The sequence below is a fragment of the Pinus tabuliformis genome, chromosome 2_2 (genome assembly GCF_031772625.1).
Source record: "Pinus tabuliformis cultivar Carrire ecotype Pingquan chromosome 2_2, CPIR1, whole genome shotgun sequence".
In the NCBI taxonomy this organism is placed as follows: Eukaryota; Viridiplantae; Streptophyta; class Pinopsida; order Pinales; family Pinaceae; genus Pinus; species Pinus tabuliformis.
In genome coordinates, this window is record NC_142300.1 from 303,980,964 (window position 1) to 303,998,844 (window position 17,881).

Sequence of the window (17,881 nt, forward strand, 5' to 3'; positions counted from 1 at the left end):
AGCAAAAGAAAAAAAAAATTGGTCAGAAACCCAACAAAACGTGTTCTCCGAGTTGAAGAATCGCCTCTGTTTTGCACAAGTTATCACATTACCAGACCTGCAACAACCATTTGATATTGAGACGGATGCCTCCAACTATGTTATTGGTGTGGTTCTTACTCAACATGGGCATCAAGTGGCTTACCACAATGAGACACTTTTAGACACAGTCTGAAAGTACCCCACTTACAACAAATAAATGTGTTCCTTTGTGCAGGCCTGCCTTCAATGGAAGAATTACATTCTAGGGAAGGAAATGGTCATCCACACAGACCATCGACCTCTGCACTTCATACAGAAACAAGGGAACTTGCCAAACAATCGCTATCAGAAATGGTCCACCTATCTGCAACAATTCCATTTGAAAATTAAGTATAAGACAGGCAACACCAATAACATTGCTAGTTGCATCAGCCGACCACCAGTCATGGCACTGATCACTGTGCTTGACTCTTGTGGACACGAGACATCGAAATGGCCTAATCTTTACATGCATGATCCACAATTCGATAGCATATACCAAACAATCCTGGAAGGGAAGCAAGTTCCAAATTTTCACCTTTAGGATGCATTTTTATGCCACCTAAGACGCATTTGTGTTCCTTCAAGTGAGTGTGCCAACATGATTTGGGAGGCGCACTACAGTTGGGTCATTAGACATTTCGAACTAGAGAAAATAGTGTCGGTATTATAGAAGTATTTTTATTGGCCAAAACTTCATCAGGATGTTGGGAAGTACATTAGATCTTACACCACATAAGCAAATTGCCAAACCAACCATTAAGAAGCAAGGCCTATGTACTCCTCTACCTACTCCTAGCTAGCCTTAGGAATATGTCTCCATGGATTACATGTCAGACCTTCCTTCTACTAAGCACGATAAAGATTGTGTTTTTGTGGTCATCGACAGATTCTCTAAGATGGCCATCATGGCAGTCTGTAAGAAGAGTATCACAGCAAAGACCATTACTAAGATCTTCTTTGAGCGAGTGTGGATACACTTTTAGATCGCACAGTCCATAGTCTCAGATCTGGATAGAAAATTCTTGAGTGCATTTTGGTCAAGTCTCTAGTCGATGTTGGATAAGAAACTTACTAAGTCCACGACTTTCCATCCCAAAACTTATGGCCAAATAGAGGTTGTCAACACGATGATCGTACACATTCCGCACATGTACAACTCAAAGCATCCATGCACATGGGATGTAATTATTCCCTATGTGAAACACAACTACAACAAAACTCTCCACGACTCAACAGGCCACAACCCCTTTCAGGTAGCACTAGGATTTCATCCATTATGACCCATTGATGTGGCCATACCATTTGCAGCCACTCAGGTATATTCGGCTCACATTCATTCCAAAGCTGAAAGGGCTAACAACTTCATTGAGTGCATTCAACACATCCACAAATAGGTCCATGATATATTGGACAAAGCCAATGCTATGTACAAGCACTACCATGATCAGCATTGAGTGACACACAAGTTCCACGTGGGCGATAAAGTTTGGCTACATTTGCAGAAGGAGCACCTTGTTGGACCCCACCGCAAGCTTCACCTACTCCAATATGGGCCATACACCATCACCAATGTCATTGGTGACAATGCCTTCAAGCTCAGCATCCCACCATTCCTTGGTCTGCACCCAGTGTTCAATGTAGATTGCCTTCGGCCATCCTTTCCACCATTGTTGGACACGTATGACATTACAGAACAACTCACACCAACAGAGCTCAACCCAGTCTGCATGGAACAGACCTCAACTGGTCATATCATGGACACACAGATCAATAACGCTCATCAACAAAGGATACAGTTATATCGAATTGTCAAAGGAGGCTAACTCCTTCACCAGGGCAAGTGGTTCACTTGCGACCAGGTTCAACAAAAAATTCATCACCTCATGGAGACTCTACACACAATGAGGACCATTTCATCCTAAGGGTGGAGGAATTATCTAGGTGGATATTGGTGGCCACCCACCTATTCCACCTAGACGCCCAAGTCAATTTCATATGTTTCCTTGTTCATTTCAACCTTTACTATTTTTAGCAGTTTTTCGATTCCTCAACTTCCAAAGCAATTTTGACCCCCTAAATGGAGTTTTTTTGGGGTCCGCAGTAGGACTATAGGCATGTCCCTTCGGAAAAACGTATAGAACTTGGTGATACGTTTCCAATAAGGCATCGTACACGCCAAAAAGAGATAATATGACAAAGTTACGATCCCGCAAAGTTGGCTGCCCAACTAACCCCAACGGGGCCCACAAACTCTTGGTGTTACATCTCCTCATGTTAGGGTTTTGGTTGTTTAGGGTTTTCTCATTTTTTCAAATAATAAATAGGCCCTTGAGCTTCATTGTAACATAGTTCAGAAGTATGTAGCACCACATCCCTTCTCAGTAATAAGCTACCATTGCCCAAGCTATCTTATTTCCATTTTGTTGTAAGTATAGTTTAGTATTTTTCTATTAATGAAATGAAGTCTTTTTCGACTACATCTCTATGTTTATTATTATATCTATAAGTTTTTTCATTATTTTTTAAGTTCGAATCAGTTGTATCAGAGTGGTCTTCTCTTTCTCTATTTTTCTTTGCATGTCCCCAACGAGGTCAGAGTATAAGGAGTTAGGGCTTGATTTGGTTGAACCATTACAAGATCAGCCTTGCAAAACATGATGACCTCCCATGGCTGAAGAAAAAAAGACAGGGGGGTATGAGATCCTTCAAAATGTTGCTCAAGGAATCCCTCGAGTGACAAAAGGGACGCGATGATGGATAACCTTTCCTAGATCCTTTGATGGCTACCGATAGGTGATGCATCTTCATCGAGCAGCCACTCTGGAGGCACAACTCCTTTTAAGATACAAGTCATTTAGGATTCGCCAGCCCCAACCACTTTAACTGAGCTCCGCAGCTTTTTGGGTCTTGCCAATTTTTAACGTAGGTTCATGTTGGGGTACTCTCACATCACTTAACCTTTAAGTCAAGTCACCAAGGGCAGAGCGAAAGTAAAGTTTTTTGGTCGGAAACCCAACAAAAAGCGTTCTCCGAGTTGAAGAATTGCCTATGTTCTACACCAGTGCTCAAATTACCAGACCTGCAACAACCATTTGAGATTGAGATAGATGCCTCTGACTATACTATTGGTGTAGTTCTTACTCAACATGGGCATCCACTATCTTACCACAGTGAGACACTTTCAAACACAGTACGAAAGTACCCCACTTATCACAAAGAAATGTATTCCATTGTGTAGGCTTACCATCAATGGAAGCATTACATTCTAAGGAAGGAAATGGTCATCCACACCGACCACAGACCTCTACAGTTCATACAGACACAAGGGAAGTTGCAGAATGATCACCATCAGAAATGGTCCACCTATATACAACAGTTCCATTTAAACATTAAGTATAAGAAGGGCATCACCAATAACATTGTTGATTGCCTCAGGTGACCACTAGTCATGCCACTTATCAATATGCTTGACTCATGTGGGCACGAGTCATCGAGGTGGCCTCATCTTTACAAGAGCGGTCCAGAATTCGGAAGCATATACCAAACACTCCTGGAAGGGAAGAAAGTTCCAAATTTGCACCTACAAGATGCACTGTTATTCCACCAGGGAAACATCCGTTTTCCTTCAAGTGAGTGTGCCAAGATGATTTGGGAGGTGCACTATAGTCAGGTAGCTGGACATTTTGGAGTAGAGAAAACAATGGAAGTATTGCAGAAGTATTTTTATTGGTCGAAACTTCGTCGAGATGTTGGGAAGTACATTATATCATGCACCACATGCGCCATTGCTAAACCAACCATCAAGAAGAAAGGTATGTATACTCATCTACCTACTCCTAGCTAGCCTTGGGAATCTATCTCCATGGATTACATGTCAGGCCTTCCTTCTACTAAGCACAGCAACGATTGTGTTTTCATGGTCATCGACAAATTCTCTAAGATTACCATCATGGGAGCTTGCAAGAAAAGTATCACAATAGAGGCCACTGTTATGCCCTTCTTTGAGAGAGTGTGGGTACACTTTGGGATCCCACAGTCCATCGTTTCAGATCGTGATAGCATATTCCTAAGTGCATTTTAGTCAAGTCTCTAGTCAATGCTAGATACAAAACTTACTAAGTCCACGGCTTTCCATCCCCAAACTGATGGTCAAACAAATGTTGTCAATAGGATGATCGTACACATTATGTGCATGTACAAATCAAATAATCCACGCATGTGGGATGAAAGACTCCCATATGTCCAACAAGGTGTTATAGACATATTTGGGCACTGCAACCCTAATCTTATCCGATTTTTTTTATCTTCTTTTATGGGCGAACGATGGGAATTGAACCCGCGCATGGTGGATTCACAATCCACTACCTTGGTCCACTTGGCTACGTTCGCCCCGGAAAAACGGGCAGAAAGCAGCTTCTTTTGGGTCGTTGTCCACATAATTTCTGGACAAGGGGTAATAGTTTCTTTCTTTCGTCCCAACCCAATGTCGATAAACCAAAGGCTCTTTAACCCCTAAAAGTGTTGTTTCATACCCTAAAGGATCATAGTCAACTGATTACATCATTCCCCAGAAGTTCCACCTAAAAAACCACTCAGAATTGGCCAAAACTGGACCATACTGGCTGCTACACTAGCCAGGTGTGATGCATACTGAAAGAGCCTTCTGTGGGGTGCGATGAGTGAGAAGAGACAAATGGCAGAGATAATTTGCTAAGTGGATGCTCATGGAATCTTCTAGAAACTTCTCCTATGACACTTGCCTCTCTGAATTCACCCAGGGATGAGTGAGAGATCAAGGAAATCTCCAAGTGGAACCAAGAACTATCAGTGGAATGACACTAATCAAAAACCCAAAGCTGACTCACCCCCTTGCAAGACATCTATATATGGATCCCTCATCTGAGAGATCTAGAGGCTGGAATTTTGTAATTTGTAAGGAAGTGTTGTTGGTTTCTCTTTGAGAAGAAACATTGTATTGTTGGGTGATCTTGATTTTCATGAGGTGAAGAGGGCTTTGATGCTGGGAGGATGATGTTGGATCAGACAGCTGGGTTGTAATCCTCTCTTCTACTATTAATAAAGTTATTTGAGTTTTCCTCCATATAATCGTGTATTTGTGAATCTTGTTATTTGTGAATGAAATTGTATGGTCAATGTATTTCTGATTCTGCATTTTTTATGGTATTATAGATCGAGATGCTTTGATGGTGTTTTGTTGCTTTGCCTCTACAGGTATTCTCTAAAATGAGACAAGTAGGAGAGGAGTGGTAAGCTCTATCGAGGGAGAGAGGAAACAAGCAAGGATCCAAGTGAAAGATTCAGGTTGGTGCTCTTTTCTTCTCTCTTATCTATCATACATAAAGGAAATCACAATTTGCTTTGATTGTTTGCTTCTAAGATAGCTACCCGTCTTAATGGGACTAGCAGATCGAAAAGACACTAGTTTTCCCGGAAATAAAATGGTGACCATACTAGGGAGCGATTAGTTAGTTAGTTTGTTATTGTTGTTTGCTCTATAAACTACAGACGGAGCCTGAAGTTAGCCAGCTAGCCTTCGAACTGCTCTTGCTATGTAAGTGAAAAGTAGATCAACGCTGCTTCAGTCAATCTCCGGGTTGGTTTATGAACTGAACATCTGACTTGCAAACATCCTAAGTGCCCTTGTGGTAGCTCAATAACCTCCTAAGATCATACCCCTGTACTTTGTTTTTACTGTCTATCATAGCTTAGCTAAAATAACTGAACTTAGCTGCAAATTTTGAGCAAAAACCAAACTCAGTTTCATTCCCTGGCCCATCGCACTGTCTGTAACTGGTAGCCTGTATGCATCGCACCTCCCATGTGTTACAGGTGAGATGCATCCCTGTTTCCCTTAAGGACAGGTGCAATGATTGAGTGATATTGTTTTCCTCTTTGGAATTCAGTTTTTTCTCCTTGTTTTCAGCGCTATTCAGTAATTTTGCTACTTATGATCAGTGTCTCATTGCTAAAGCCTTCTTCCTTTACATTATTCAGCCTCCATTGATCAGGATTTGTGAATTTTTTTTATGTATTTTTCATGATTTACAGTCCTCCTCTGTCAAGAGTAGCTTAATCGAACTGTCATTTTTGATTCAAAAGTGTCGTAACTGTCGTTTTGAGTCAAGAAGAAGAGTTTTGTAAAGTCTTCCTCCTCTAGATAGTCGATTGTACTTTTTTCATTGTATTTGATTTGAATTGTCAATATTCTAAGTGTCGAAAGCAGTTTTCCATTCGAAATTGAAAGTGTCGTTTTAGTATTCCTTTCATTTTGAAAAGAAATTATTGAAATGTCACTTTGAAGAAAATAGTTCAGATCTATACTTAGTTTTCCTTTTTGGCATTCTCACATTAAGGAAACGGAAAAAAAAATACATGCATGTGCATTTTCATTTAGACTACATGCAGAAATGATTTAGGAAAAGTGCATTTAGTGTGTGCTCCTTGCTCTCTGCTGAAAGAATCGTTCTCTTCTTTCCTTAGTAGCTAGGATTTTCATTGCTAAAAGAAAAAAAACTACTATTTATCATTTTAGATTGCATATTTAGGAATTTTACATCTACATCACAGAGTGAGCCTTGAAAGACAATCTTCTAAAAAATATCAACTCTAAAATAAATCTCAATGAACATAAAAACGCTTTGGAACCTAATGCAACACATCTAGAAGTCTAGGCTAGAGATGTGTTCTGGCGTTGTAAAACCTGGTAACTATCATTTTCATTGAAGGTTGGGTGATTTCTCCTCTTGGATATGACAAGTGCTAGTACGGAATTGTGCTCCCCGTACCGTCGAGTATATATTGGGAGACCACAACAGGTTGATATCCTTTATCCTCAGGAAGTTGTGTTTGTTGCCCTATTGATCACAATGCACTGAACACAGCATTCGGGAAGATTGACTGCCATACGTAAAGTCCTTGGTAATTTCTCTCCAATTTACCACCAAGGTGTATATTGCAGTTTTTCAATTGGTTTGGTAATCCCTCTGTCTAGATTTCCAAAGTAGTCACTTTCATTCCTTTTTGACTCCTTAGAAGAAAAGATCCATCTGAGCACTTGTCACTTCAGGCTCATTAAAAATCAAAGGCGACTAGAGTCATCTTTAGCTTTTTCTCGACTCTTAAAAATTGAAAAAGCAAAGTTGTGTCAAAGCATCATAAAATTTATTTAATTCGGAATAACATCCCTATTTCTTCATTGATCTTAGGTTGAGATAATGAAGTCCACCAATCAAGGGATCCCTCTTGGGGGGGATCCTAGTCCTTTCTCTTCGTGGGGAGATATTGGTACTCCATATATGGCTACGTTGTCCCTTCCGGGAATCACAATTGGCCTACCAGTATGCCTATTCTCAACCTCTGTCGTTCAAAACACAGTAATTCCTCAGCAATCAAATTAGCAACTAGATGATACTGAAGTTGTCCCTTCACCTTCTACTTCGTTTATTTCTCCCTCTCCTTCTTCCTCTTCGCTTGGTGAAACTAGTGATACTAAAAACCAAGTAGCTGAGAAGAAGAAGAAAGGGAAGGAGAAGAAGAAGAAGAAGTCAGTCAAGCAAGGGGAAACCATGCATCATCTGGCAAAAATCCACACACTGAACTTTCCAAACTCAGATCTCCATGCATAATTTGCAAAGGAAACCATTTTCATCGAGATTGTCCTTGCATTCCACAGATCTTGAAAGAATGGTCTCCCCATTTGCACTGTCTGGTGTCATCAACCTCTGTCGATCATGTTGACAACACACCATCAACTAGTCAAAATGAAGTCAATGGACAAAAAGGAAAATTCATATGTCCATGTAGGTTGTGTGAAGGCGATCATGCCCTTCACCATTGTCCTTTTCTGGATGAAGCCAAAAGTGTCTTGGATAACCGTCCTGCTTCACCGCAGCGACTTCTGCCTGGATACAAGAAGCTCTTTCTAAGTCCATCGCTAGTTGAAAATCCGACTGACATAACTAAATTGTCGGTTGAAATGCCTATCATTGAAAGTAAACCTTCTGAGTCCATACCGGACCAAAGCCAATAGGTCGAGATGGCAGTCAACCCAATCTTGCCTTCAGAAGGTCCACCTTCAGATGATACAATTTCCAAAGAGAATGAGAATGACACCGTTCAAATTCTTTTTGTTAATACAGAGTCCAATGAACTTGGGGGCAATTCACCCGTTTCTTTACAATAGGAGGAAAGTTCCCCAATTCAGGAGGTTCATCCAGCCATTTATCCTATACCTCCTCCGAGCAGTCTAGTCGTTTCCTTCGATTAGAATCAACTAGCAAGACCCCGCCTTCCATCTAGTGTACCATTCTGGATCATAGTACAAGTGTACAAAATGATCATGTCTGGTACTATCATAGATGAAGGGGCTTCAGTGAGTATCCTTTCCTCAACTACTTGGAAAGCGCTTGGTTCGCCATCGCTTCTGCCTGAGAACCAAAATTTGTCAAGCTTTAACAAAGAAACCAGTCGACTGTTAGGGATCCTTCCAAAGTTTCCCATAACTTTGAAAAGGAAAACCGTTCACTTGAACGTGATGGTAGTCCAAGGGCCATTAGATTACAATCTACTCCTTAGGCGTGACTATGTTTATAGCATGGAAGCTATTGTTTCCACACTCTTTCGAGTGATGTGTTTCCCACATGAAGGCAGAATGGTACAACTTATCGACCAACTTTCATTTCCTGGTTCAAACATAGCTACAAGTCAAACATCATCCCTAAATGGTCTCTTTGCATCAAGAATGTCTCTTCAACCTTCATTTCATCCACCTAATTACCGCGAGTATTTCGGTGAATATAATGAAGTTTAGGGGGCATGCACCCTGGTCTACTTCGGCAGGCGAACCCAGCTGAAAAGATAGGTCTCTCGACAGGTTATGTGACTGGAAGCTCACACCATTCACCTTTGTCTATGGGCAGAGCCAAGGAAGTGTTTTTTGTCTAGCCACAGATAGAAACGATCTTGCCTAACCGCAAGGACTTCCATATGGTAACCTGGAAACTCTACTTTTCTTCATACCTAGGGGCATGCAACCCTTTTTATGCAAGCAAAAGATGACCAATTTCATTTTTTAGCTTTGTAGCATTTTTAGCTTTTTAGCTTGTTACAATGCTAGTGAATAATCCCTTGAGGCTATAGCAAAGAAAGGCGTCTAGGAGCTATTATGTGGTGGTTTCGTGGTGCATTTACATGTTTCTATGACCAACAACCTTCGAGCTAAATACGATGAGAAATTGTTAAGAGTTGAAGCACCCGTGGGCATATGTTTAACAACATTGAACAAGTCAGCAACTATTTTATATGCACAGTTTGAATGCACAGGATGGGCTAATAAAGTCAATGGTGACTACAGAGTTTGTTGGGCCAAGGGAACAAGAACCATGACTTGCAGAGATAATTTAATGGGTTTGGTTCAAATGAAACAAACCCTCCCTAGCCTTCCTTGCACAGCATGAAGAATTAAATGAAAGTAATTCTCAGGTGTCCAGTCCTTGAATTAATATAGATACAATGGTCAAGAAGTTGTACATAACAGAGTGATAAGGTTTCCCATAAACATTTTGACTGAGAATTAATTATCTGTAAAGAAGAACACTTTGAAGGTCAATCACAAAATTAATTCAACAACAGAGGCTAAGTATTCATATGTGTTAGTATAATGAAGACCATACATGTGCTAGTGGTTGAATGAACCAGTCCCATACCTATGCTTTTAATTGAAGACTAATGTGCCATAGTGTGCATTAGATGTGGTGTTTGACGACCTTACAGGGAGTGTTGTGCATTGTGTCTATGGTGAACAAAAAGGCTCAGAAATCATTAAGTCTAGTGGCGAAGCATTGTTATGTGCAAAGGGAACAGTGTGAGGGGTTGTAAGTAACCAATAGTGAGAAGAAGGGTGATTGTGGTCGAGAGCCTATAGTTATACAGAGAAATTGAGGATCGAGACTATACTTGATTTAGCAATGAAGTGTGTTGTGTAAAGAAGGACTGCATAGAAGAAAGAAAGGTGTTGTGTGGAACAATTGTCCGGGTTTCATATTTTTGTGCATTTGTATAGGCCTTTGTTTTCACAATCTGAAAATTGTATGAAAAGTAGAACAATTGACTAGAGAATATGGTGGCTTTCATTCATAAGAGGTTGGTGCCTCTTGGAAAGTAGTGGCTTGCTATCTTAATGGGGTTTGGGGCCTCTTGTGAGTGGGTTCTCACAAACAACTTGATGTAATTAAGTAGGAGCTTAAATTACATCATAATAACAAACAGATTGGTGGTTTTCTCCCTTTGGGTTTCCACATAAAAAAACTTGTGTCAATATGCACATGATACTCAATTAATGGATTGTGTGTTCACGTGAATGGTTTACATTGCTTCCTATGTATTGTATTAAGAATGTTCACATAAATAATTTCCTAAGACTGAAAATAAATTAAGAATTGAGCCTAAAATTCTAAAACCTCATTAATTATTGATTCACCCCCTTCTCAGTAATTCCTTATTCCAATAGAAGCATCATGCAATCCCTCAAGGGATTAAAGCAATATCTAGGAGCACATATCTAACACATACTCACAAAATCAACTAAGATCAACATCATGGGTGCAAGAACCATCAGAGCATTAGAGTGGACCATATTCAATGTAAAAGGAACCAAAGTACTTCACACAAGCATCATCTTCAAATATCATTCTAGCTTATTATTTGTAAACATGTTACCCTACTTAGGTATGGAAGGGTTATTATAAGGCTCAATTAGGTGTTCCAAACCTTAGGGGGAAGAATAGTTTCTAGGCCAATTCATCAATCAATAGGTGTAAGTGATCACTGATATCATGTAGGGTTTACATAATGGAGGATGTCATTGTCTTGTATTGGGCTATCAAGTTCACAACATATTTGAGTGTTATAATCTGATGAGGGAGAAATCGTGGGGCCTAAATTACCCCTTTCCTTGACCTATTTTTACCACACCTTGTGTATTTATTTTTCATCATAATTTTACATATATAGCTTATATTACAAGCTTTCATTAATTCATTATTTACCCCTTAAATATGAAGCAATTATTTTCTCATTGGGATTAGTATATTCAAATTACTTTTCATTTTAATAGATCATGATTTAGCCTGGAATACAAGGGAGAATGAGGGGAGTAGAGCTTAGACTAGAATTTTGTCCACACACTTTATTTTATCCTGGCCACATTTTTTCATTTTGATATTTGGCTCATGATTTTTCTTTTCTTTTGATTGCGTCCACCACTTAGGGAAAATCTTCAAAGCCCATACTCAAGGATGAGGACAACAAGAAACCAATATGAGTGATAGATAGCAACAAACCCGAAGATGGGATGTGGATACATGGAGGAGATGGAAAGTGTGAAGTTTACCATGGAAACAAAACATTAATCAAAGTCTCATATTTGTGTCCCTCCTATAAAATGAAAGAAATGCCTCAAGGAAGGTCACTTTGGATCAAGGGAAAATGATAGCCACCAATGTGAAGCAAGAGAACAAGTTTACATCCAATAGTCTTCTATTATTCAAATCAACCTGTGATCCATATTAGAATCTTCTTAAACATTAAATGAAAGAACATGAATACAAAAATAGTTAATATACCTCAAAATAGATGTCTCCCCTTCATCGGAAGAGTAAGTTATATAAAAGAATACATTTACGAAGAAGTGGATGAGAAACATATGAGGATAGTTATTTATGTATCATGATAGGACCATTGGTTGGAAAACTACATCCTAGGAGAATTTTATTCTCCTAGAGTTACCTAGATATATGGGTGGGTAACAATCCCCAATCAAAATCAATCATTTATGAGATAAACTAATGTTTTGATTTTAAAATTGTACCAATTAACATGGTACTAATATAACAATTTTTGACAATCTATAACATTCAAATGTAGAAACTATAAACATTATTGAATAAAAAGTACCATGTCAAGTCACTACAACTACCTAATGAACCTAATGAATTAAAGAGTGTCATAAATTTTGAAATTTATAATTTTTTCTAACCAATCCTTTAAAAAATATTAAACTTGGACACCAATTACAGGTCAAATATAATATATTAAATATAATGAAAATGATACAAATTGTAAAATGATATAGATAATTGGTTATTGTCATTTCACTTGTCATTAGATCAACGATAGATTCTATAATTCAACTTTTCCATCCTCGTTAACACTACATTCCAACTCTCGAGTTGTATTTGATTCATTAAGTTATTCATTATACATGGTTTAAGAGTGTATATGAGTAATATTTCCATTTCCAGCTATTGGTCCCAATTAAAACCAACCATGTGTGAAGTGAACTATTGTTTTATTTTTAAAAATATACCAAATATCAAACTACTACTATATCTAGTTTTGACACTTGGGGAAATATTGGGTTGTCCATGGTGATATTAAAACTCATGCTTCTAATCATATGAGTTGAAATTGCTACCTAGAAACACTTATGTTAGAACATATGAATTACAAAGTTGGTATTAACTTTTATGTAAGACATATAAGCTATTTATAAGACACCTTTGTCATTCAATGTAGCGCTTACTATACTGAAGCAACTAAATTACAAATAAAGTATTGGTTCAAATGATGTTGTATCTGTCTATATTGTGGAGAGTTCTTCCTATTTATTTTGACGAGTGATTTTCATCTTATCATAAGGTGTTCTTTAACAAACATTGGTGTGTTTGTTCCGTACTTTTGCTTGTGTTTTAAAAAGTGGTCTTAGTTAACTTGACCAAGCTTGGCTTATTGTTTAGGTTGGAGGGTCTATTTGGTATCAAAATAGTGAAGAAAAATCTTGATTTGGTTGGTTTTGTACCAAACCAGCCCTACTCGACCAAGCATATACCAACTAAACTCAAGTAGGCACTAAACCCACCAACATGCAAAATTTAGTTTCTATTTAGTAGGGTTTGACCAAATACAATGACAATTAATGGTGATGTTTTTCCTTTTATTATTCTACTTAATTTTTTAAACATTACCATTAATTGTTTCAAAAAAATTTAGAGTAGTTACAATCTCATTTGTCTTTATACGAAAAAATAGATTTTCATATCCCATTCAAGATTTAGCGAGTTCAAAGATTTCAAGCTTATAGGATTGGTAGGATTGCAGCATTTTCATTGGATTCTACCACATATGAGGTTATGTATTTGGCATTTATCAAGAGCACCAAGGCCTTTATGTACATCGATGTTGGTCGTATTAATCATTGAAATCCCCTGTCATGGCCATAGAAAAAACATACCCTTCACTCAAATCAAAATCATTGATTGGGCAAGTTAAACATTTTCTACCATATTATAACTTATAGGGATTAGATTAAGTAGTTCTACATCCAAGTTGATTGACAACCAAGTTCAAGTTTAAAAACTATATTTCTTGCTCTGTTGATTGTTCTATGAATTAGAGAGTTAAATTATGATTTCTCCATTTTTGTGATTCACTATAAGGCTCTTCAGTGGATACAAGTCCATCTATCTTTCACAAGCTATGCAATTCAAAGTTTCAATGCCACCTATCTTTTCCTAATTCCACTCCGATCATAAGATAAGATAATCTTATTATGTCCACAAATCATCAAATAAGACTACATAGTAGAGAGTACAAATTTTGAGCCGATAGAGAAGAATAAGTCAACATTGCAGAGAGGGCTACACAGTAGAGTACAAATTTTGATGATCAGAATAAAAAATAAGACTTTGTCAATCAGAAATCAAATTTTGATCAATCAGAATAAAAAAAATCAGATTGTCAATCAGAGACCAAATTTTGATAAGCAACATCTTCCTTCTTTGTAAAGAAGGATCAAATTTTGATAAGCAACATCTTCCTTCTTTGTAAATGGTTCTTTGATGTAATTTTAATATGTTGTTAAATATGAAAAGGAAAATATTACAAATCAAAATGTTCTACCAGTGCTGAAAATTTGAAAACACAAAATGTCGGAACTGCTCAAAGATGTATCACTAGTTTCTTTCCTTCCATTAGGACTTTTTCGCCATCATCAAGAGCAGTGAATGTCACCCAAGGTTACTTCTCAAGAACCTATGTCCAGGCCAGACCACTCTCTAGAAGACATTGTTCGAGAGGCACTTAGTGCTAACATTTACACCATTGACTTCGATGATGTGTGGAGCCAACTCCCTGCCTCCTCCCATGGCAGTTACATCTTAATCCAGGTTATGTTTCTTTAGAGGCTCTCTTTCACTTTATAGGTTTTCGTTGTTGGAGTATAAACTGCTTGTACATGGCCAATGTTATGTCAATTCATTTTCTGCTTTTCTTCTACTCATTTTTCTTTTCATTTCAACTCATTTTAGGGTATGCCTTTTGCAAACTGCTCTTTTGTTGTAATTATTGTTGGTTGTAGTAACAAGTCCATTTGACCTATTTAGATCTTTAGAGGGCATTAATACAATTTTCAAATTTTTAATGGAAATACCTTTCGAGAAAAAATACTAAAAGAACGAAAAGTGTCAAGTTTGATTCTTTCTTGCAGTGAGAAGTTTCAAGTTTGATTCTGCCTAATAGTAAATGACATATGGTCAATACCCACACCATAGGATTGGTATCGCTTCTTTGAAAATTATTCGCCAAAATCAATAGTAAAAAATGAAATCTATTAATTTGCCCAAGTCATCTTCAGTGTGACAAATAAGATTATTATGGACCACTGGAAGGAGAAGTACAAATAGTAGATTCCAAATACAATAGTACTCTGTGTGTTGTGGGGACCCATTATCTTTGAAACTATAAGAGCTTACAACATCAATAAAAATTCCTAACCAAATAAGTAGGCGGTTAAATACAAAAGCATACAAATATTAAACTAATAAGATGAGGATCTTATTCAGAGGAATTTTGGGAAATATAAAAGTCATGAATTTGAATGTTCTCTATGCCCAAATTCTTGAAATTGCTGTCCCTTCTCTTCTTGAAGAACTTCCCCCAACTGAATTCTTTATATCTGGGCGGATTTTTCTCATTGACCAACTCAGGTACAGGTCCCATCATAACATAATGCGAAGGAGAAAGAGAGAATGGGATAGAAAACCTTTCCTTCTTGTCATTCACCACTGCCCTATGTTCTACACTTTGGTATTTGCCATTGCTCCAAACCTGCACAACACAAAATCCCTTCGAAAAATTAATTTTGATTTTGTGAATTTGTTTCTATGAAAACTATAGTATGCTTAAACAAAATAAGTTAAATTCCAAGGCACCACTGCCAAAATAAGTCATATATGACCACTCATAAATCAATATCTTTCACTTCCAGTCTAGTGAATTGTCCTTAACCAAACATATCTTGCATTAACCATGGTGTTAAAGCCTGTTTCATATGAGAACTCATCATGCACTAGTTAGTTAGGCATGAATGGTAAAACAAAACTGATCACCTGCATGCAATCCCCCACGTTGATGACAAAGGAATTGGGGATAGGCTTCACTCCAATCCATTCTCCATCTTTTCGCTTGACTTGCAGCCCTCCAACATCATCCTGAGCAAGCACAGTGAGAGCCCCAATGTCCTTGTGGCGACCCACTCCCAGAGCCAGCTCTGGCACAGGGCAGGGCGAATAATGATTCAACCTCAGAAGCGAAGTTTGTTCCTCAAACTTGGAATTGAAATAATCAGCTGGCAACCCCAAGCTCAGAGATACGAGTTCCACTAATCTGAAAGAAAGCTTTTCCACGGCCTCTGCATATTTCTCGCAGGCCTCCCTGTATCCACAAACCATTGCAAACTAGTCAATATCTATCAAAAATTTAGAAGCCATATATCAAATATATACGGGTAGGTAATTGTGGTGAGAGATATCAAATCCATGGAGATGCGAATCTCAGACTCTTTCTTAAGATTGGCCCTCCAGGGAATCGATACCTCGCTATGCATAAGTACAGCTCTGGGATTAATAAGGACCTTAGGCCAGGTGGGTTCTGCGGCCACTGATTTGTCACTGTTCGAATCTCATCGGACTCGAGTTCGAAACTCGAAGGAAGGCGAAAATAGCCTCGGCACGCAAAATCGAAGATCTCTTTCCAGTCCCTGACATTTTTTGTGAGCTCTGTGTCGTAATAGCCCAATGGGTTTTCGAAATCTCTCCTCACTTTGGCTTTTTCTTGCAAGGGGAGGGAAAAGAAACTGGCTGCTTCAGATTGGACTGTATGGAGGAGGTGTGGGGAGACGCCATGGTTGATGACTTGGAAGAATCCCCAGTCCCTGCAAGCTGCGTGTATTTGGGCAACGAGGGAGTCCAAGGTGGAGGGGTGCGGTGGAGTAGTGGAGTTGAGAGGGGAAAGATCTATGATGGGGATTTGATCATTGAGCGTGAAGTCGCAGTGTTTGGCGTTTGGACGATGCTCTAGGGATTGGATGAAGGCTGCATCGATGCCAAAATTAGCTTGAGATTGGCTCTCTAAACCCATTTTTTTTTTTCTTTTCTTCTGTTTGATGCTCTCGAGATCTTGCAGAATGTTAACCGTGGTGGATGGTTTTAACGATGTCCGTCGGAGAAGCAAAGCTTGTGCCACGACGGTTTTAACCATGTCCGTCGGAGAAGCAAAGCTTTTGCCACCTTGTTCAACGGCAGCATCCAAATTACAAACGCGCCGACGTCATGTGTGCTTATTCCTCTGTAGGACATTGAATGTAGACAATTTATTCTCTCCTGATGTGGTGCATTGAATGTGTTAATTTGGTGTCTATTCTTATGTGCTGAATTGAACATAGGTAATTTATATCCAAATTACAAACACAACAATGTTCATCTCAGGTACGTCTTGTCTTATGTGGTACTACGTGGCACTCATACCCTTACACACACCTACTATTCAGAAAGTTGGAGCCAATCTCGCTTCAAAGCCACATTCGTCACTTATCCACTTCGATAATGTATCTGTTCATCACTTCATAGTGATTCCCATGGTCCGTGGCCGCGGTTCCTATTTCGTATCCAATAGCATAGTAAATGCCCCCTGACATGGGGCCGATATAACACCATATAACATGCCGCGCGTTTTTTTTCTCTCTCATCACCGCCCCATGTCAGGGGGCATTTACTATGCTATAGGATACGAAATAGGAACTTCCGTCCGTGGCGTTAAGAAGCAGTACAGTTTATTGTGTGTCCAGCGCATACGTCACCATCCTGCTAAGCAGAATGTCGATTAAGCCGAAGCTCCATCTTTATACCATCCAATATAAAAACCCTTTACCCCCTATTATATACTCAAATATATTATGTCATTTTTTCTTCAATATATATCTCTCAATATGAACATGCATGGTATGGTATTGTTCCCCTAGTGAAGCTCGCATGGATTCCCTTTGGCAAAGCACTCACATTTCTCATTAAAGATATTTGTTGGGATTCATCAACTAATGAAGAAGTAGCAATAACGTCGCTTCTCGATCTGGGGAGAATTTTGTAATCGTCCTCTGTTGTGCAGGGTGAAGAAATTCCATGGAGATTTTTGTATAGCCTTAGTTGCAGAAGTCAAAGGAATTCTAATATGGGGAGAAGTATCAAAATTAAAGGGAGCATCAAATCTACTTTTAGTTTCAAGCATTGTCATGTCAGCGAGTAATCTCCAATGTCGGTAATTGGGATTTGAAAGAAGAGGTTGCTTCTCCTCCATCAGCGAACTCAACTGGACTGGTGAAGGATTGTGGAGTCAATCAATAATTATGGTATTGATATTGTCAGCTTCCACTGTCTTTTCCTACCCACACCAAACAATTAGGTCCATA

At 38.7% G+C, this 17,881-nt stretch overlaps 1 protein-coding gene across 1 annotated transcript; it reads right to left on the reverse strand.

Moving 5' to 3' along the window:
• Window positions 1–14,878: 14,878 nt before the first annotated feature.
• Window positions 14,879–16,588, reverse strand: LOC149192505 (protein DMR6-LIKE OXYGENASE 1-like). Its single transcript, XM_089406399.1, has 3 exons — window positions 16,052–16,588; window positions 15,528–15,852; window positions 14,879–15,246 (listed from the first exon to the last, which is right to left on the reverse strand). The coding sequence occupies exons 1-3, from the start codon at window positions 16,555–16,557 to the stop codon at window positions 14,974–14,976; spliced, it is 1,104 nt and encodes a 367-aa protein (XP_089262525.1). The 5' UTR covers window positions 16,558–16,588; the 3' UTR covers window positions 14,879–14,973.
• Window positions 16,589–17,881: the final 1,293 nt, after the last annotated feature.